This window comes from Oncorhynchus mykiss, chromosome 3, assembly GCF_013265735.2.
Source record: "Oncorhynchus mykiss isolate Arlee chromosome 3, USDA_OmykA_1.1, whole genome shotgun sequence".
Classification (NCBI taxonomy): domain Eukaryota; kingdom Metazoa; phylum Chordata; class Actinopteri; order Salmoniformes; family Salmonidae; genus Oncorhynchus; species Oncorhynchus mykiss.
In genome coordinates this window covers 70,230,012-70,253,002 of record NC_048567.1, presented here as the reverse complement: position 1 = coordinate 70,253,002, position 22,991 = coordinate 70,230,012, and the positions used below count along the sequence as shown (strand labels likewise).

General features: G+C 44.0%; 1 protein-coding gene across 9 annotated transcripts in view; it reads right to left on the bottom strand.

Annotated features, from left to right (window-relative positions):
- Positions 1-21,448, bottom strand: part of LOC110518747 (tetraspanin-7) — an 82,446-nt gene extending 60,998 nt beyond the window's left edge. For 2 of the 9 annotated variants that reach the window (XR_005051365.1, XR_005051366.1), the window contains exons 1-8: positions 21,284-21,446; positions 8,384-8,572; positions 4,639-4,713; positions 4,036-4,131; positions 3,789-3,944; positions 3,608-3,691; positions 3,241-3,321; positions 2,621-2,993 (exon numbers count right to left, since the gene is read on the bottom strand). Coding sequence is in view for 7 of the 9 variants with exons in the window: in XM_036975051.1 (XP_036830946.1) it covers positions 3,253-3,321; positions 3,608-3,691; positions 3,789-3,944; positions 4,036-4,131; positions 4,639-4,713; positions 8,384-8,572; positions 21,284-21,349 (735 nt within the window). In the remaining 2 variants the exon portion in view is untranslated. The other 7 variants (XM_036975051.1, XM_036975052.1, XM_036975050.1 and 4 more) reach the window with 7 other exon arrangements.
- Positions 21,449-22,991: the final 1,543 nt, after the last annotated feature.

Below are 22,991 nucleotides of genomic sequence, written 5' to 3'. Positions count from 1 at the left end.
AGTTATTATAGTTACAATATCACCAACAGAACAGACTGTATTGGCATGCTACAGGAGCTGGTGTAGTTATTAAGTTATTATAGTTACAATATCACCAACAGAACAGACTGTATTGGCATGCTACAGGAGCTGGTGTAGATATTAAAAAGGTTGGCTTATGTACAAAACGTTTCATCTTTTCATTAATGCTGCAACTGTAGATTAAGATGTTTATTGACTGGTCTTCTACAGGTTTGCATTTGTTTTAGTTTAGTTATATTTAATGATCTACTTAATAACAGTAAACTGTCTTTCTACTCTGCTGGAGGTGAGAACCCCCTATGTTTGCTGGATTTCAATACAAATTGGCATTTCAGTAGTTTCACGTTTCTAAATCCATCCGTTTTAGGAAAGTAATTTCAATACACTGGGAGTTCTTATTAGCACTTTATTTGAAGGTTCAGTTACCTGATTATTTGCCTTGTATATGGAGTGGTGCTCCAATTTAGTCCCCAAAATGTGTTCCATAGGTTATTATCATGTAAATACCATTTTACCATGCAGTTTCTAAGTAAATACCAGTCATCCTTCCTGTAATAGGATTGTGCTCAATTCAAATATGAAGGCAGTTAATTCAGGAGTTAAACTGAAATTCCAGTTCAATGATTGAAAAAGGGCATCTATTTTTAATGACTTCTCAATAAACTGAAATGGAGAAGCTATTTATGTTTTTCAATTTTAAATTCAAATCAATTCCTGAATTTACTGCCTTCAATTCAAATTGTACCCAACCCTGTTCCGTAAAAGGATTTAATGCAAAAAAGTTTTGTAAATCTGAGTGATTAGAGAAAACAGCATACACGTGAAAGCCCCCAAAACAGGTTTGAGATCCTCTGTATAGCAGAGGTCACAGCTGCCTTCATCATGACTTTGAGACATGAACATACATACACAACACCATATGAAACACCAGTCTAGTGTTGCATCATATCATTGGCCTTACACAATATGAGCATTGACTACATCTCAAATAACACGTTATTCCCACCCAATTCCCACTCAATTCCCACTCAATTCCCACCCAATTCCCACTCAATTCCCACCCAATTCCCATCCTATTCCCACCCAATTCCCACTCAATTCCCACCCAATTCCCACTCAATTACCACCCAATTCCCACTCAATTCCCACCCAATTCCCACTCAATTCCCACCCAATTCCCACTCAATTCCCACCAAATTCCCACTCAATTCCCACCCAATTCCCACCCTATTCCCACCCTATTCCCATCCTATTCCCACCCAATTCCCATCCAATTCCCATCCAATTTCCACCCTATTCCCATCCAATTTTTATCCTATTCCCACTCAATTCCCACTCAATTCCCACCCAATTCCCACTCTATTCCCATCCAATTCCCCATCCAATTCCCATCCAATTCCCATCCTATTTCCACCCAATTCCCACCCTATTCCCATCCAATTTTTATCCTATTCCCACCCAATACCTACTCAATTCCCACCCTATTCCCACCCAATTCCCATCCTATTCCCACCCTATTCCCATCCTATTCCCACCCTATTCCCATCCTATTCCCACCCAATTCCCATCCTATTCCCACCCTATTCCCACCCAATTCCCACCCAATTCCCATCCTATTCCCACCCAATTCCAGTAGACGACTATACCAACTTGTAACCACCTCAACTCTTTCTCACTCACACTCGTAAGTGTGCAGACAGAAAGGCAGACATACTATTAAAACAACATGAAATAAACATAAGCCAATACATCTCAACGTGTGCCACAAAAACACATAACATCCATCAAATCAATAAAGAATATATTTATCCGTCAAAATTCGAGGCTCATTTATATTAAAAAGAACCGACGCTCACATATATTAAAATAACCTACGATCACATATATTAAATCGGAACAGCTCAGTGTTCCAAACCAAACTTGACACACACTTCATTAATTGTTATAATAATAAATAATTAATTATTAAGACATCTACACATCCAGAGACCAAATTGATTACACAGTTAGTTCATTGTAAGCTAACATCATAGATATGGACACAAAAGTCTGAGATATCATCCATGAAGCAGCGAAATAGCAGGGATGCAAATGAAAGGCTAAAAGTTAGCTCTAAATGCTCTCTCAATGTTATATCAACATATCTTCTCTATATATGTGTAGCTTGGGTATTTACAGCGGTGATCAAAAACATTATGAAAATACAGTGTATGCTGGCTACTGTATATCTTTAAATATGGGTTAATAATTTCATACTAATCTGTGCATTGCTTTTTAAATGCTAGGCCCTGTATGGAGCATGCCAGACCACAAGGTGGTGCTGTGAGAGGACAGTGAGAAAAAGACTGCTAAGGGGCAGGATGATGTTGGCGTTTAGCACTGATGCAGGGTCAGATATCCATTCATCATCCTAATAGTTAAGTTTAGCATCAAGGCTTCGTGTGACCTGTTCCTAGATATGTCCCTAAGGACAACTTCTACCCAAAGTGTTAGAGATGGCTAAACTTGTAATATGGAGCAGGATTAAGTTGCCCATAGATGCTTAACCAAGGTCAGTGTTGCATTGGGGAGGGTAAGCTGATTTTACATAAGTGCTTACTAGAAACTTCCAACTGCAGCCTGAGTCCCTCAGTGGAGTTGAAGGTACTGTGCGAAAGTCTTCATGGCACAGTATCAAGTTAAGGAATGGTACTTCTTTATGAGAGAGAGAGAGAGAGAGAGAGAGAGAGAGAGAGAGAGAGAGAGAGAGAGAGAGAGAGAGAGAGAGAGAGAGAGAGAGAGAGAGAGAGAGAGAGAGAGAGAGAGAGAGAGAGAGAGAGAGAGAGAGAGAGAGAGAGAGAGAGAGAGAGAGAGAGAGAGAGAGAGAGAGAGAGAGAGAGAGAGAGAGAGAGAGAGAGAGAAGAGTTTTAGTGTTGTGGGGATCTTCTGTCCCAGTCTACCAAGGTGCTGTTCGCCCTCTCCTCTTCATCTCCCTACAAACAAACAACCACCACGCAGGCTCTTAGACAACTATAGATGTGTCTGCATATATAATGTGTGTGTGTGTGTGGTCCTCTGTAGCTCAGTTGGCAGAGCATGGCCCAGGATAGTGTGTTTGATTCCCGGGACCAACTGTGCATATGCACGCATGACTATAAGTTGCTTTGGATAGAAATATCTGCTGTATTTGACATTAGTGTGTGTGTGTGTGTGTGTGTGTGTGATAGAGTAGCCACTTACCTGCTCTCCCTGCTACACCATCTCATACTGATTAGCAGTAATGATCCTGGACAGACAGCAGGCCAGCAACATGCCAATCAACTGAGAGAGAGAGAGAGAGAGAGAGAGAGAGAGAGAGAGAGAGAGAGAGAGAGAGAGAGAGAGACAGAGAGAGAGAGAGAGACAGAGAGAGAGAGAGAGAGACAGACAGACAGAGAGACAGAGAGAGAGAGAGAGAGAGACAGAGCGAGAGAGAGAGAGAGAGAGAGAGAGAAAGATAAGAAAGGGGGGTGATAGATGTGTAGAGACGTGAGATAATTGAACTTTAGATTATAGTGAACCTTAGACACAGCACTCCTATCATCAGACAACACATTCTCTATCTCACCTGTGAGAAGGCAATTCCAAATGTTACTCCCGCGATGATGGCCATGTTGGTCTCAAGGAAGGAGGTTACCAGTTCATAACAGCCCTAAAACACAAAAAACACAGGGGATGGGTTAGTATGTAACATATGGGGACGGGATAGTGTGTAACATAGGGCACTGGTTAGTGTGTAACACACAGACCTGCTGGTAGACCTTGGTGTGGTTTATGGTGGTGTTGCGGAGGTCCTGAGGGCTGCAGTCAGAGGAGTTGGAGCAGCAGCTCAGGGGAAAACCGTTAGCAGGGTAGTACACACTGCCCAACCAGCTGGTGTAGTTGTTCACCCCACAGCAACGCAGCTGGAGAGAGACACACATAGACGGGATTGAATTTTTGTATTGTTGTGACAATAGTAGTTTTGTTGATGTTGTCGTTGTTGTTGTGACTCACGCTGCTTTGGACGTTGTCCACAGCCAGGCTCTTCTCATCCTCAGCATCATAATTCAACACGGCGTCAGTATACGTCCTCAGGAAGGTACCTTTTATCTGTGGACACACACAGTAATAAAAGCCCCCCCCACACATACACACATACAGTCTTGAAGAACTAACCTTGTGGGGACACAAAATTCTGTCCCATTCCAAATGCTATTTTCCCTAACCCCTAAACCTAACTCTTACCCTAACCTTAACCTTAACCTTAACCCTAACCCCAAAACCTAACCTTAACCCTAAACCTAACCCTAATTCTAACCCTAACCTTAACCCTAAACCCAGTAGAAATAGAATTTGACCTTGTGGAGACTAACAAAATGTCCCCAGTTGGTCAAATATATATATATATATATATATATATATATATATATATATATATATATATATATATATTTTTTTTTTTTTTTTTTTTGTGAGGACTTCTGGTCCCCACATGTATAGTTAAGCACGTTCACACACACACACACATACACACGTGATGTATCTCTACTGGCAGGTACTCAGCTGAGATGGGTCCAGATGAACTGTGGGTAATGTAGTTCAAATAGAAAAACTGACCTCATGACGAAAAACAAAGCCAGAGATCCCAGCCACCAACTCAGCTAGGAACACCAGGGACAAGAACATTACATACTGCAGAGAGATAGAGAGAAAGAGAGAGAAGGGGAAGAAAGAAGTGGAAATAAAAAAGAAATAAGCTACATATACAGAGAGATTGTGTGTGATGGGGACAGGCTAGTGATGGGGACAGGCTAGTGATGGGGACAGGCTAGTGATGGGGACAGGCTAGTGATGGTGACAGGCTAGTGATGGGGACAGGCTAGTGATGGGACAGGCTAGTGATGGTGACAGGCTAGTGATGGGGACAGGCTAGTGATGGGGACAGGCTAGTGATGGGGACAGGCTAGGGATTGTGACAGGCTAGTGATGGGGACAGGCTAGTGATGGGGACAGGCTAGTGATGGTGACAGGCTAGTGATGGGGACAGGCTAGTGATGGTGACAGGCTAGTGATGGGGACAGGCTAGTGATGGGGACAGGCTAGTGATGGGGACAGGCTAGTGATGGTGACAGGCTAGTGATGGGGACAGGCTAGTGATGGGGACAGGCTAGTGATGGTGACAGGCTAGTGATGGGGACAGGCTAGTGATGGGACAGGCTAGTGATGGTGACAGGCTAGTGATGGGGACAGGCTAGTGATGGGGACAGGCTAGTGATGGGGACAGGCTAGTGATGGTGACAGGCTAGTGATGGGGACAGGCTAGTGATGGGGACAGGCTAGTGATGGGACAGGCTAGTGATGGGGACAGGCTAGTGATGGGGACAGGCTAGTGATGGGGACAGGCTAGTGATGGTGACAGGCTAGTGATGGTGACAGGCTAGTGATGGGGACAGGCTAGTGATGGGACAGGCTAGTGATGGTGACAGGCTAGTGATGGGGACAGGCTAGTGATGGGGACAGGCTAGTGATGGGGACAGGCAAGTGATGGTGACAGGCTAGTGATGGGGACAGGCTAGTGATGGGGACAGGCTAGTGATGGGGACAGGCTAGGGATTGTGACAGGCTAGTGATGGGGACAGGCTAGTGATGGTGACAGGCTAGTGATGGTGACAGGCTAGGGATTGTGACAGGCTAGTGATGGGGACAGGCTAGTGATGGTGACAGGCTAGTGATGGGGACAGGCTAGGGATTGTGACAGGCTAGTGATGGGGACAGGCTAGTGATGGGGACAGGCTAGTGATGGGGACAGGCTAGTGATGGGGACAGGCTAGTGATGGTGACAGGCTAGGGATTGTGACAGGCTAGTGATGGGGACAGGCTAGTGATGGTGACAGGCTAGTGATGGTGACAGGCTAGGGATTGTGACAGGCTAGTGATGGGGACAGGCTAGTGAAGGTGACAGGCTAGGGATTGTGACAGGCTAGTGATGGGGACAGGCTAGTGATGGTGACAGGCTAGTGATGGTGACAGGCTAGGGATTGTGACAGGCTAGTGATGGGGACAGGCTAGTGATGGTGACAGGCTAGTGATGGGGACAGGCTAGGGATTGTGACAGGCTAGTGATGGGGACAGGCTAGTGATGGTGACAGGCTAGTGATGGGGACATGCTAGTGATGGTGACAGGCTAGTGATGGTGACAGGCTAGGGATGGTGACAGGCTAGTGATGGGACAGGCTAGTGATGGTGACAGGCTAGGGATGGGGACAGGCTAGTGATGGGGACAGGCTAGTGATGGGGACAGGCTAGTGATGGGACAGGCTAGTGATGGGGACAGGCTAGTGATGGTGACAGGCTAGTGATGGGGACAGGCTAGGGATGGGGACAGGCTAGTGATGGGGACAGGCTAGTGATGGTGACAGGCTAGTGATGGTGACAGGCTAGTGATGGGGACAGGCTAGTGATGGGACAGGCTAGTGATGGGACAGGCTAGTGATGGGGACAGGCTAGTGATGGTGACAGGCTAGTGATGGGGACAGGCTAGTGATGGGACAGGCTAGTGATGGGACAGGCTAGTGATGGGGACAGGCTAGTGATGGGACAGGCTAGTGATGGTGACAGGCTAGTGATGGGACAGGCTAGTGATGGGGACAGGCTAGTGATGGTGACAGGCTAGTGATGGTGACAGGCTAGTGATTGGGACAGGCTAGTGCTGGTGACAGGCTAGTGATGGTGACAGGCTAGGGATTGTGACAGGCTAGTGATGGGGACAGGCTAGTGATGGTGACAGGCTAGTGATGGGGACAGGCTAGGGATTGTGACAGGCTAGTGATGGGGACAGGCTAGTGATGGTGACAGGCTAGTGATGGGGACAGGCTAGGGATTGTGACAGGCTAGTGATGGGGACAGGCTAGTGATGGGGACAGGCTAGTGATGGTGACAGGCTAGTGATGGTGACAGGCTAGGGATGGTGACAGGCTAGTGATGGGACAGGCTAGTGATGGTGACAGGCTAGGGATGGGGACAGGCTAGTGATGGGGACAGGCTAGTGATGGGGACAGGCTAGTGATGGGACAGGCTAGTGATGGGGACAGGCTAGTGATGGTGACAGGCTAGTGATGGGGACAGGCTAGGGATGGGGACAGGCTAGTGATGGGGACAGGCTAGTGATGGTGACAGGCTAGTGATGGTGACAGGCTAGTGATGGGGACAGGCTAGTGATGGGACAGGCTAGTGATGGGACAGGCTAGTGATGGGGACAGGCTAGTGATGGTGACAGGCTAGTGATGGGGACAGGCTAGTGATGGGACAGGCTAGTGATGGGACAGGCTAGTGATGGGGACAGGCTAGTGATGGGACAGGCTAGTGATGGTGACAGGCTAGTGATGGGACAGGCTAGTGATGGGGACAGGCTAGTGATGGGGACAGGCTAGGGATTGTGACAGGCTAGTGATGGGGACAGGCTAGTGATGGTGACAGGCTAGTGATGGGGACAGGCTAGTGATGGGGACAGGCTAGTGATGGTGACAGGCTAGTGATGGTGACAGGCTAGGGATGGTGACAGGCTAGTGATGGGACAGGCTAGTGATGGTGACAGGCTAGGGATGGGGACAGGCTAGTGATGGGGACAGGCTAGTGATGGGGACAGGCTAGTGATGGGACAGGCTAGTGATGGGGACAGGCTAGTGATGGTGACAGGCTAGTGATGGGGACAGGCTAGGGATGGGGACAGGCTAGTGATGGGGACAGGCTAGTGATGGTGACAGGCTAGTGATGGTGACAGGCTAGTGATGGGGACAGGCTAGTGATGGGACAGGCTAGTGATGGGACAGGCTAGTGATGGGGACAGGCTAGTGATGGTGACAGGCTAGTGATGGGGACAGGCTAGTGATGGGACAGGCTAGTGATGGGACAGGCTAGTGATAGGGACAGGCTAGTGATGGGACAGGCTAGTGATGGTGACAGGCTAGTGATGGGACAGGCTAGTGATGGGGACAGGCTAGTGATGGTGACAGGCTAGTGATGGTGACAGGCTAGTGATTGGGACAGGCTAGTGCTGGTGACAGGCTAGTGATGGGACAGGCTAGTGATGGTGACAGGCTAGTGATGGGGACAGGCTAGTGATGGGACAGGCTAGTGATGGGGACAGGCTAGTGATGGGGACAGGCTAGTGATGGTGACAGGCTAGTGATGGGGACAGGCTAGAGATGGGGACAGGCTAGTGATGCGGACAGGCTAGTGAGAAGTATGTGTTATGTCGATAATTAGCACTGTGTTTCTCTAACTACACTATATTAATCAGCATTAAACAATTCTAGTGTGTGTGTGTGTGTGTTTGCCTGTACACTCCTCTTCCTCTCCTCACCAGTTTGAGCATCCATGGGCTCCCCCTGCAGGTGGCGAAGCATCCGAACAGGCCAAAGACGATGATGACAGTCCCAGTGCCGATGAGGACGTACGGAGCGTTGGTGGTGTTCTCAGCTATCAGAGAGATATACGGGCCGATCATAAACTTCCCCCATACTCCCACTGCCAAGAGGATCACTCCTGTGATCTGGAGAAGAGAAGGAAGGAGAGAGAGAGAGAGGGAAAGGAGAGAAGAGAAAGGGGAGAGGACAAATAGGGGACATAGATGAGCAAAGGGAGATGATGGTGGGGGAGAAGAGATAGGAGAGAATATGAGAGAGAGAGAGAGAGAGAGAGAGAAGGAGAGAGAGAGAGAGAGAGAGAGAGAGAGAGAGAGAGAGAGAGAGAGAGAGAGAGAGAGAGAAGGAGAGAGAGAGAGAGAGAGATGTTGATATCCAGAGGTACACTATTCAGCCAGCAGAATGCAGTGTTGCTTAGGTCTACCGATAGTGCGGAGTGAACATTAGAGAACACCACCATGTTGCTCAACAATGCAGAGCCCTCTTGCCTCTCTGTAGTGTGGGAGAATAAAGTTGCCGTTAGACTCAGATATAAGATCAGTTGAGTGTAATTGATAACAGGTTTACATGTAGATATGTGATCACTAGATCAACCTTTCAGATTGTCCTTTCTGACCAAGGAGTAAACCGTGGTGTGAGAACAGAAAGGGGAGGGCAGAGAGAGAGAGAGAGAGAGAAGGGATGGGGAAGAGTTCGAAGGCAAATGGATATGTTGATACTTTCCTGTGGAACATGACACCCCACCCCCCACACACACACACACACACACACACACACACGGAGCGAATCAAAAGGACCCATTGATCCAGAGTGGGCCGCTTCCTTCCGTTACTCTGCTCTTAGCATTTGTAATGAAGGCCTGTCATAAAGGAGTGTGTTGTGTGAGCCAGCTAAAAGCCCCTGTTCACCAGCAGGGGGGGCTGCTTTTTTGTGACGGGTACAGTTGAGGGGCCGATCTGTCAAAGACACTCTACTAGCAGAGCCTGGTGCCAAACCATCTTCATCTCCCCAGTGCCCCTCAAAGAGGTCCATCTCTGCTGCCTGGTGCTGCCATACTGCAGGACTGCACACACACGGCATGTAATCAGACCCACATGTACACACACGCACAGCACACAAATACACAAAAACAATGTGACATAGTTTATTGGCAGGTGTATGGGCCCAATTGTGATCTAAATGAATTACCATTACCTGAATGAGGTGCAGTGCTGGGCCCGGTTTCCCGATACTGATTGAACTTAAGGTTCCGAGTGTTTTAACGATGCATCTTTCCTACAACTGCCGAAGATGTAACAAAAAAAATAATGTTCCCAAAACACCACACACAGAGAACGTTTGCTAAAAGGTGCTACATGGTCAATCCAAAGTCTTCATTGGCCGTGCAGCATTTATGGTGATACGGCCTCTGCAGAAGTCAGGGCATTCATACTTCACGGAGCAGCACAGAGCTATTGTGAAGGAAGTTGTCAAGGAAGTGAGTTTGTGTTTATACAGGACCTCCCACCCCCACCTACCGTCAACCAATCATGTCAATGCAGTCATAAGGAGTGCATTGTTCCAAAATTTGGGAGGCGCACTGCAACACGTTAGTGCTGGGCTAGGCCAAACACGTTTCAAGTTGTATTGGTGGTATGTACAGGATACACACGGTATACACAGTCCAACGAAATGCTTACTTGCACCAGTGGAGGCTGCTGATGGGAGGATGGCTCATAATAATGGCTGGAATGGAGCAAATGGAATCGCATCAAACACATGGAACTATGTGATGGGTGTATTTGATACCATTCCACTAATTCCGCTCCAGTCATTACCACGAGCCCGTGCTCCCCAATTAAGATGCCACCAACCTCCTGTGACTTGCAGGTTCCTTCTCAACAATGCAACAACAATAAGAAATAATAAAATATAAGAATACTACGAACATAAAGAAAATGTCTCAGTATTTTGGGATGGAAGAACACTGGGAGAGGAGTCAGAGACAGAGAATGCTTGGCTGACAGGGCCAGAGTTAGACTGTCTCCATGGTAACAGACATTTATCTCTGAGGTGCTGCAGTATCCAAGCAGAGCTCAGCCTGAACATACAGAAACCCTCCTTCTCCTCCTCCTCTCTTTCTCACTCCAACCTTGTATGAACAGCAGGTGGCAAAGCCCCTCCCCCCCATAAGTCTAGATGCACTTACTGCCGACCAAACCTGGACTGTTCTTTACTAATTAAAAGACTGAGGTCTTTAGAGACTGAGGTCCCTGAACTAAATCAATAACATTTCCCTCTTATCTTGGAATATGTTTATAACTTAAGCATTCATAAGTAATGACTCCAGTCCAGTCCAGAGAGCTCAGCCTAGTAATGACTCCAGTCCAGAGAGCTCAGTCTAGTAATGGCTCCAGTCCAGAGTGCTCAGTCTAGTAATGACTCCAGTCCAGAGAGCTCAGTCTAGTAATGACTCCAGTCCAGAGAGCTCAGTCTAGTAATGGCTCCAGTCCAGAGTGCTCAGTCTAGTAATGACTCCAGTCCAGAGAGCTCAGTCTAGTAATGACTCCAGTCCAGAGTGCTCAGTCTAGTAATGACTGCAGTCCAGAGTGCTCAGTCTAGTAATGACTCAAGTACAGTTCAGAGCGCTCAGTCTAGCAATGACTCCAGTCCAGAGTGCTCAGTCTAGTAATGACTCCAGTCCAGAGAGCTCAGTCTAGTAATGACTCCAGTCCAGAGTGCTCAGTCTAGTAATGACTCCAGTCCAGAGAGCTCAGTCTAGTAATGACTCCAGTCCAGTCCAGAGTGCTCAGTCTAGTAATGACTCCAGTCCAGTCCAGAGAGCTCAGTCTAGTAATGACTCCAGTCCAGAGTGCTCAGTCTAGTAATGACTCCAGTCCAGAGTGCTCAGTCTAGTAATGACTCCAGTCCAGAGAGCTCAGTCTAGTAATGACTCCAGTCCAGAGTGCTCAGTCTAGTAATGACTACAGTCCAGAGTGCTCAGTCTAGTAATGACTGCAGTCCAGAGTGCTCAGTCTAGTAATGACTCCAGTCCAGAGTGCTCAGTCTAGTAATGACTCCAGTCCAGTCCAGAGTGCTCAGTCTAGAAATGACTCCAGTCCAGTCCAGAGAGCTCAGCCCAGTAATGACTCCAGTACAATCCGGAGGGTTCTGTATGGTAATGAGTTGAAACTAACACGAACACTGCGTTAATGATTCAATATCAGATCTCCCTCTGTACTGTAGCTGGTATTACATACTGTACAGTATTTTGCCAATCCATCACTGTTAGAGGCCTTGCTGTTCTCTGTGTGTAGGGAACTTAACAGATAATCAATTAGGCAAGTCTCCTGGCCTGTGTTCGGGCTGGTACTAATGGCCATGCAGAAGAGCCTGAACTGTCTGGCATCATTATAAGAACACTGCCTAGATAATGGTTTATTCCTCAAACCAATTATTGCTGATATTCACCTAATATCTTATTTACCAAGAAAAACTTGGTTGTTTCAATAAACAGAAAAAAAATGTAGTTAGCAGATTATCATACATTACCATATTACCAAGGGATTTTGAAGTAAACTTTTTTCTGGAAAAGCTTTTAGAAATTTCTGATGAATTATAATATCTTCATCATGAGTTATAAGGTTAGCATGCACGTACACACACACACACACACACACACACACACACACACACACACACACACACACACACACACACACACACACACACACACATACTACAGTTATGCCTACACAAAGAGATTTCCTTACCCACACACATAGTCACATGTTCATGGCAGCGTTTCTGTGGTGAGGTGACAACAGGACGTTGTATGTGTGCCCTTCTCCAAGGGCCCTGAGAGGTGAGTTCTGCAGTATGGCGTTTGCAGATAAACTTTTAAATTGTGTTTTTTATTTCAATGTCTATCAATCTATATTTCCATCTATCTATCTACAGTGGCTTCAGAAAGTATTCATACCCCTTGATTTATTACACATTCAAAATGAATTAAATATACTTTTTTTCTCACCCATCTACACACAATACTCCAGTGTTTCCCAACTCCAGTCCTCCAGTACCACCAACAGCACACATTTTTGTTGTAGCCGCAGACAAGCAAACCTGATTCAACTTGTCAACATATCATCAAGTCCTAAATTAGTTGAATAAGGTTTTTTAGTCCAGGGCTACAACAAAAATGTGCTCTGTTGGGAATACTCCAGGACCAGAGTTGGGAAACACTGCAATATCCCATAATGACAAAGTGAAAACATGTTTTTAGAAGTGTTTAAAAAAAAATTGAAAATGAAATACAGAAATATCTTGTTTACATAAGTATTCAAACCCCTGAGTCAATATATGCAGTGGTGGAAAAAATACCCAATTGTAATTTTTGAGTAAAGATAAAGATACAGTAATAGAAAATGACTCAAGTAAAAGTGAAAGTCACCCAGTAAAATTCTACTTGAGTAAAAGTCTAAAAGTATTTGGTTTTAAATATACTTAAGTATAAAAAATAATTGTAATTGCTAAAATATACTTAAGTATCAAAAGTACAAGTATAAATCATTTCAAATTACTTATATTAAGCAAACCATACAGCATGCTTTTATTTTTATTTTGTTATTTACGGATAGCCTAGGGCACGCTCCAACACTTATAGACATAATTTAGAAATGAAGCATGTGTTTAGTGTGTCCACCAGATCAGAGGCAGTAGGGATGACCAAGGTGGTTCTCTTGATAAGACCATTTTCCTGTCCTGCTGCTAAGCATTCAGAATGTAACGAGTACTTTTGGGTGTCAGGGAAAATGTATGGAGTAATAAGTACAGCATTTTCTTTAGGAATGTAGTGAATTAAAATTAAAACTGGCAAAAAAATATAAATTGTAAAGTACAGATAACCCAAACGACTTAAGTAGTATTTTCAAGTATTTTTACTTAAATACTTTACACCACTGAATACATATTAGAATCACCTTTGGCAGCAAATACAGCTGCGAGGCTTTCTGGGTAATTAAGAGTTTTCCACAACCGCATTGTACAATATTTGCCAATTATATTTTTAAAAATTCTTCAAGCGCTGTCAAATTGGTTGTTGATCATTGCTTGACAACCATTTTCAAGTCTTTTGCCATAGATTTTCAAGCATATTGAAGTCAAAACTGTAACTCAATTGGTAAGCAACTACAGTGTAGATTTGGCCTTGTGTTTTCGGTTATTGTCCTTGTTACGACTTCCGCCGGCTCCTCTCCTTGTTCGGCGGCGTTCAGCGGTCGATGTCACCGGCTTTCTAGCCATCGCCGCTCCATTTTTCATTGATCCATTTGTTTTGTCTTGTTCCCTGCACACCTGGTTTACATTCCCAAATCACACTGCATGTATTTATTCCTCTGTTCCCCCTCATGTCTTTGTGTGATATTGTTTGTGTTAAGTGTTATTTTCTAACGTGCCAGACTGGTGTTCTGTTATTCTGTGTTGCTCACGAGGTATGTTTATTTGTTAAACATAAGTTTTGTGACTGTTCGCGCGTTTTTTTTACGTTTGCCAATTGGCTGGAGGTTGCGTCCGTGTGTCGGTTTCTTCTGCCTCAATATAGTGTGTGCCTGTTCACAACCCTCTGCTCTCCTGCACCTGACTTCGCTACCAGTACGCACACCATTGACAGTCCTAATGAAAGGTGAATTTACAGTTGAAGCCGGAAGTTTACATACACCTTAGCCAAATACATTTAAACTCAGTTTTTCACAATTCCTGACATTTAATCCAAGTAAAAATTCCCTGTCTTAGGTCAGTTAGGATCACTATTTTATTTTAAGAATGTGAAATGTCAAAATAATAGTAGAGAGCTTTCATTTCTTTCATCACATTCCCAGTGGGTCAGAAGTTTACATATACTCAATTAGTATTTGGTAGCATTGCTGTTACATTGTTTAACTTGGGACAAACGTCTTGGGTAGCCTTCCACAAGCTTCCCACAATAAGTTGGGTGAAATTTGGCCCATTCCTCCTGACAGAGCTGGTGTAACTGAGTCAGGTTTGTTGGCCTCCTTGCGGGCACACACTTTTTCAGTTCTGCCCACAAATTGTCTATGGGATTGAGGTCAAGGTTTTGTGGTGGCCACTCCAATACATTTTGGCACAACTTTGGAAGTATGCTTGGGTTCATTGTCCATTTGGAAGAACCCATTTGCGACCAAGCTTTAACTGATGTCTGGAGATTTTGCTTCAATATATCCACATAATTTTCCTGCCTCATGATGCCATTCTATTTTGAGAAGTGCTCCAGTCCTTCCTGCAGCAAAGCACCCCCACAACATGATGCTGCCACCCCCGTGCTTCACAGTTGGGATCGTGTTCTTCGGCTTGCAAGCCTCCAGATTTTTCCTCCAAACATAATGATGGTCATTGTGGCCGAGCAGTTCTATTTTTGTTTCATCAGACCAGAGAACATTTCTCCAAAAAGTATGATATTTGTCCCCATGTGCAGTTGTAAACCGTAGTCTGGCTTTTTTATGGCGGTTTTGGAGCAGTGGCTTCTTCCTTGATGAGCGGACTTTCAGGTTATGTCGATATAGGACTCGTTTTACTGTGGATATAGATACTTTTGCACTTGTTTCCTCCAGCATCTTCACAATGTCCTTTGCTGTTGTTCTGGGATTGATTTGCATTTTTCGCAGCAAAGTACGTTCATCTCTAGGAGACAGAACGCGTCTCCTTCCTGAGCGGTATGACGGCTGTGTGGTTCCATGGTGTTTATACTTGCGTACTATTGTTTGTACAGACGAACGTGGTACGTTCAGGCATTTGGAAATTGCTGCCAAGGATGTACCAGACTTGTGGAGGTCTACAATTTTTTCTGATTGCTTTTGATTTTCCCATGATGTCAAGCAAAGAGGCACTGAGTTTGAAGTTAGGAAATACATCCACAGGTACACCTCCAATTGACTCAAATTATTTAAATTCGCCTATCAGAAGCTTCTAAAGCCATGACATAATTTTCTGGAGTTTTCCAAGCTGTTTAAAGGCACAGTCAACTTAGTGTATGTAAACTTCTGACCCACTGGAATTGTGATACAGTGAATTATAAGTGAAATAATCTGTCTGTAAACAATTGTTGGAAAAATTACTTGTGTCATGCACAAAGTAGATGTCCTAACCGACTTGCCAAAACTATAGTTTGTGAACAAGAAATGTGTGGAGTGGTTGAAAAACGAGTTTTAATGACTCCAACCTAAGTGTGTCATGTACTGTCATGTTGTGTCTTGTTTCTGTCCTTTCCCTTCACCCTGTCTCCCTCTGCTGGTCGTTGTTAGGTTACCTTTTCTCCCCCTCTTTTCCCCAGCTGTGCCTTGTCTCCTCCTAACTACCTCGTCACCCCTTTTCCCACCTGTTCCCTTTTTCCCTCTGATTAGGTCTCTATATCTCTCTCTGTTCCTGCTCCTGTCCTTGTCGGATTCTTGTTTGTGTTGTTCATGCCTGAACCAGACTATCGTCATGTTTACTGCAACCTTGTCCTGTCCTGTCGGAACCTGCCGGTCCATCTGAGCCTACGTTTTGTTTTGTTATTAAAGAAGCTCTGTTTACGTTAATTCGCTTTTGGGTCCTCATTCACGCACCGTAACAAAGTGTATGTAAACTTCCGACTTCAACTGTATCTCCCAGCATCTTGTGGAAAGCAGGCCGAACCAGGTTCTTCTAGGATTTTGCCTGTGCTTAGTTCCATTCCATTTATTTTTTATGCTGAAAAACTCCCCCGTCCATAACGATTACAAGCATTACCATAACATGATGAAGCCACTACTGTGCTTGAAAACCTGGAGAATGGTACTCAGTAATCTGTTGTATTGGATTTTCCCCAAACATAACACTTTGTATTCAGGAAAAAAATGTAATTGCTTTGCCACATTTTTAGCAGTATTACTTTAGTGCCTTGTTGCAAACAGGTATTCTGCACAGGCTTCCTTCTTTTCACTCTATCAATTAGGTTAGTATTGTGGAGTAACTCCAATGTTGTTGATCCAACCTCAGTTTTGTCCTATCACAGCCATTAAGCTTTAACTGTTTTAAAGACACACCTGGACTGAGAGGTTTCCTTCCTCTCCGGCAACTGAGTTAGGAAGGATGCCTGTATTGATACACCATCCAAAGTGTAATTAGTAACTTAACCATGCTCAAATGGATATTCAATGCCTGCTTTTTTATTTTTTACCCATCTACCAATAGGTGCCCTTCTTTGCAAGGCATTAAAAAATCTCCCTGGTCTTTGTGGTTGCGTCTGTGTTTGAAATTCACTGCTCCATTGATGGAGCTTACAGATAATTAATTATATGTGTGGTGTACAGAGATGAGGTAGTCATTAACAAATCACTTTAAACACTATTATTGCACACAGAGTGCAACTTGTTAAGCAAATTTTGACTCCTGAACTTATTTAGGCTTGCCATAACAAAGGGGTTGAATACTTATTGACTCAAGATTTTTTCAGCTTTTCATTTTTTATTAATTTGTAAAAGTGCCTAAAAACATAATTCCACTTTGACATTATGGGGAATTATGTGTAGGCCAGAGACAAAAAAATCTAAATTTAAACCATTTAAAATTCAGACTGTAACACAACGAAATGTGGAAAAAGTCAAAGGGTGTGAATACTTCTGAAAGCACAGCCTTGTCTTTATATTATAAACATCCTTCCATCTATTGTATCGATATTCAGGCCAGAAACTAGATTAGATTGTGGGTTTGTCTGCTTACAATATAACTGATGTCATCTGTTTAAATCAAAACCCAGGGTCAGGTAGGAAGAAGTGATGACGTTGCTATTGTGACGCATCGACCGATGTAGAAGGTTGCCTTTAGTCCCAGATCTAGGATCAGATTACACTAACAATCGGAACCATTACCTAGGATGATGAAGAAAACATTGGATTCTGTATCAGTGGCAACAAGGCAATATCTAACTAATAAAATCCAATGCAATCTGAGAGATTACACAGAAACCAGCAGCCATGACAACACTGACAAAACCAGTCCCCAATACAATAGGACCCAAAACGGATGACCCCTTTCCCACCCGTCCCTAAAAGAGAAATCATGAGTTCTATTTTTAACAGGAACATTAAAACATGTCACTGTCTCACATACCTCACCGGCATAGGCACCACTTCACACCACACCGTGTGAACTGGAGTCTGAACCACTCACCGGAAGACATTAGCGGTCATCACAAGCTGACGACAGTGAAACTCAGGAGCTAAACTATCTGAAGAATTTCAAACCACCACCCCTCTGACAGCCCATCCCTAGTTCCCCTAACCCCCCGGAAATGAGACGAGCTGTTGCCCTGCCCCGGTGCTGAGACCACCGATCCAGTCGGCTGCTCCTTCCTGCTGGGGAGATGTGATCATATGCAGACTAGGGTGTGGAAGCGTTAAGGCTGCTCTGACTGACCGGACTAAATATAAATGTTAGTATCTATGACAGGCACTAAATGCTTGCTGAGAGAGTCATGTACAGCCTCTGATTTTCTTGTCTCACATGTAAATGCTGATCCGAGGCCAGATTTGAGTTATACTGTATGTCCTTGGGGGTTCAGGTTAGGACTGGGGACAGGGTCAACTGATCCCAGACCTGAAGGTCTAAGAGGAGCACTGGGAGAAAAGGGTCCATATCAGGGGAAATCTTAACATTAAACGTTTTTGATATTCTAGAGAATACAAACCATTTCCAATACATATTTAGAGTTTTGTGGATATGCACCATCTCTTTTAGACATATATATGACATTGGGATTACTCCAAATATCACACATGGCATATGGACTCATTCAATATCCTGAGATATGTGACATCCTATTTTCGCTCTTCATGTTGACAAATACTGACTGTATAAATCACATATCTGTGTTTCCAAGATATGAAGCTATATTGATTCCAGATATGCTTCTCTTTGCTGAGGTCCATATCCGGGTCTTGATATGCTTTTTTATCTGCTGAAAATAAGGACACTTTCTGATGCATTTCTGAGTTTTCAGCACATGCTCAATAATTTGGCAAATATAAAATCCATATTTTTCTTTCATGCATTCCCTCCGGATATCATACAGGGTATTGCCTTGACTCATTAGATATCCTGGGATAGGCCTATCTGGACATCTTATTTGTTTGATATGTTGACAAATACTGATAGAAGGCATACATAGTATATGTTCTCAGCACATAATGCATATGTTCTTGACTGAGGTCCATATCAGGATCTTGATATGCTTTTTGATATGCTAAATGACAATCTCTGATGCTTATTTGAGTTTTGAGGACATGCTCAATAATTTGACAAATATTAAATCCATATCATTCTTTCAGACACTAGCTATATTTTTTGTATTCCAATCTGCATAGAGGCGCACGCAAACCGCAAAATAAAAACACTGTAACTGGTAGCCTAGCAACAAGAATCCGGTATTTTATGCTGTGGAGTTCCAGCTGTCATTTTTTAAAATTTGGGCGCCATAAATGAGTGTGTAAATAGTATGTGGTCGAATGGACAACTGGAGAAACAAAAGTGAGAAGCTCTTCAGAAAATATGTCAAATACGTTAACGCTAAAGAGTAGCAAATTTGAGCTATTTTATTTATCTTGGTAACTAGAATCAAGAATGTTAGCTAATTTGGCCAGCAGCCATTAGGGTTAGCTAGCTAACGTTAGCTAGTTCTCTAGGCTTGATGGGGGGCAAAAGCTAACTGGCAGCCTAGCTAGCTAACAAATAACGAAATTGCCTTCCCTTCAGGAAAACATATTTGTACCCAATATCAAACCTCAAGGTGACAGCTAACGTTTTAAAACAATATTTAGGCATATTTTGTATTACTGATTAATATAAGCTATCAAGCAAACGCATTTAATTAGCTAGCTAACTTTAGCTTGTTTCAGTTCGTTTTGTTATGAATGAAGCAGGTATGGTAGCTAGCTACCTTGTGGTATGGTTATGTGAAATGACAATATTTTCTTGCAATATTGACACAATTTAGATTTTATGCATTGGCAGTTTGCTCTGCGCGGGACCGCTTTTGACCATGTCGCATCCATGTCCATAACAAACAGGGCAGGGTATTGAGGGTGTACACGTTTTATTTTCTGTAAAATAAATACATTTTTTTTTTTTTTGCAAAGGCTGGTCTACGTTTGCTTCTTTACAGAAAACTTTTTGTGATTGGAGCTCTGGATTTGATTGCATTTTTTAAAAACATAAATAGCAGAGATGTGCTTTGGAAATAGCAACTTGGATTAAATATGACGATGTCCTCCTTTCCGTGCCCTGTAGCCTACTATTGAATATTGTGTAAATGCATGCTCAGATATGTCACCTTCATGTGAAGAAGCACAATGATTTTCGGCGCCTGAACAGGTCAAATAATTTGGGCGCTGGACATGGATCATGAGGCGGATTTAGCTCATTTTTGATCAGATACACGAGGATGCATATAATGTATAATGTATATTGTACGGATATCTATTGAGAACGTGGGGTAATGTGGATTCGTTCATGCCTATGTATAAAGGCTTAGATATGTCAAATATTATACAAATATGCAAACGGGTGCATGCGCATCAGGTGCATGTCTTGAATTTATCTCATGGCACTCCCGATATCTCCCTGGACTCATGGTTGAAGGGAGATGTCTGATATCAGGATTGGATGCATGTAGAAACTCCCATTATGGAGAATACCCTAGCTCCGTATATGAAATTAAGGAGACGCGTATCTGGAGCATGTCTACTCCTTATATAGAATGAAATGTCAGATGTCCAGAAACAGATAAAGACATCCCCTGATATTGACCACTTTTAGCCCAGTGAAGCATCCCTCCATCCTTGTCTGACAAAGATATCTCAGGATAAGAGCTGCAAATACACCAGATGAGTTTGTTTACCTTAGGATAGCCTATAGAGGGATTGCTTATGTTTTCCTTAGTTCCCCATCTGACTTGATGCCCATGCATCTGTAGGCTACTGTTTGTCATTTAGCCTAATAATATACAGAGGAGTTGGCGAAAGAAACATGCTATGGTATAACAATGATAGAGAAGTCTCAGGAGACATATAACAACAGTACAGAGCTTGTATAAGAGTGAGTCAGTCAAGACAAACAACTTATCAGGATGCAGACAAATCATTTGAAATGCGCTGTTTACAAAACATCAGGTGCACATCCATCTCGGGATTTTATAGTGCGACCTATGGTCGAATGCTAAATCAATGACAAAACAATTGACTGCAACCTAGCAACCTATGCATGCTGTAGACTCGACATTGACGAGTGCACGTTCATGCTGCTTCGCACCAAACGATGGACCGACAGAAACCGTTACATGATAACCTCGACTGCTAACCTCTACCCGTGTCTGACTACAGAGCTACTGCGCTCTATATAGCCTAAGCATGAGCATGGCATGTATTGCGGTCAGTGACAACTTCGAAATACAGAGCAACACATCGAGACTTCCTCACGCTAGAGTAAGTGACAATGTACGAAATAAGCCAAACGTTACAGCAGAGGATGTCGCATTTCTCCAAGCGTGTGGGCTTGTTGTAAACATGACCCTGGTAAGAAGTCATTATAACAAAGGCACAGATTAATACAAAGGCACAGATGAATCTGTACCACAAAGGCAGAGGTTGTCTACAAGAAGACATATTAAAAAAACACAAGTACACCCTCGAATGAACTGAATTCATCAAACACATGGAAAAAATAACGGTACTTACGGGTAGCCTACAGCTCTGCATCTACAACGACGGAAACGATCTCCCCAAGGCTTTCATTGGGGCAAGGATAAAACAAGGGTAACGTTAACTTACCCAAAACACGAAGGAGTAAACGATGAGGAGGGTTTTGAGAAAGGTTATCACTGGTTTGGTCTCCATTCTGCCCAATGCCCATACAACAGTAAACTGAAAGGACTGTTTCTGCAAGCGTTGCGCTACCACGACTCTCCGCTGGAGGTCTTTCGGCTGCTGCACCACAGACATTCACAGCGCAGCCGCCAATATATTTTTGCTCCATAAATAGAATTTGATTGCCCCCCTAACCACTGATACAGGCTCAGAAATTATTTATCGGGAATATTAGGTACGATTTGTTTTGATAATCTGTTCCTAGACCTGGTCTGTGGTTAGGAACAAATACCCGAGAAAATAACACAGCTCGATTATCCCCTCTGGCGGACCTTTCAAGCAGGTGGGTTTCCAAGGGCAGTAGTATAGAGTTTGAATAAAATGTTTTGTATAACTAACCCAAGATAGACAGCCTGTTGTTTACAATGAGAGCAAATTAATCATAGTGGGCAGAACAAAAAGGAGGTGGGCCGAACCAAGCACGAGATAGCAAGATCCTATTGGCGCGTTCTACTATATATTTGCATATTTCCGTTAAGTAACGCCTGCTCGGTGAAGTGCACAGACGCATTAACTAATGCCCTTGAACTCCTTCTAAATAACGCTTTTTCACCCTTTTTTTTCCTTTGGCAAAGGGTCAAGTCTAAAAAGAAATCGTACGTTCTATTCGGAACAGTTTATAGTATTGGGAACAGAAAACTGTATTGAGATCAAATGTTTCATCATAGAGAAAATGAGCAGAATTTCGGCCAAAATACATCTCGTGCGATCTTCTCAAATTCACACTTTGTTTGTTATATTATCATCATCTTGAGGATTCAGGAATATATCATGTGTTGGAATAATATGTTGGATAGAAGCCAAATTATTGTTCTGTTTGGTGCCATTGCACTGGAATACATGCAAATTAAACAGGATAAGAGGACAATACAGTGCCACTGACACGGCTCGCTACCAAAACCTGCGGGCTCTCCTTCACTGTAGCCAATGTGAGTAAAACATTTAAACGTGTTAACCCTCGCAAGGCTGCAGGCCCAGAATAGCTGGATGGTGTGTTTACAGACATATTCAATCAATTCTTATCCCAGTCTGCTGTTCCCACATGCTTCAAGAGGGCAGCCATTGTTCCTGTTCCCAAGAAATCTAAGGTAACTGAGCTAAATTACTACCACCCTGTAGCACTCACTTCCGTCATCATGAAGTGCTTTGAGAGACTAGTCAAGGACCATATCACCTCCACCCTACCTGACACCCTAGACCCACTCCTTTGCTTACCGCCCCAATAGGTCCACAGACGACGCAATCGCAATCACACTGCACATTTCCCTAACCCATCTGGACAAGAGGAATACCTATGTGAGAATGCTGTTAATCGACTACAGCTCAGCATTTAACACCATAGTACCCTCCAAACTCTTCATCAAGCTCGAGACCCTGGGTCTCGACCCCGCCCTGTGCAACTGGGTCCTGGACTTCCTGACTGGCCGCCCCCAGGTGGTGAGGGTAGGTAACAAGATCTCCACCCCGCTGATCTTCAACACTGGGGCCCCACAAGGGTGCGTTCTCAGCCTTCTCCTGTACTCCCTGTTCACCCACGACTGCGTGGCCATGCACGCCTCCAACTCAATCATCAAGTTTGCAGACGACACAACAGTGGTAGGCTTGATTACCA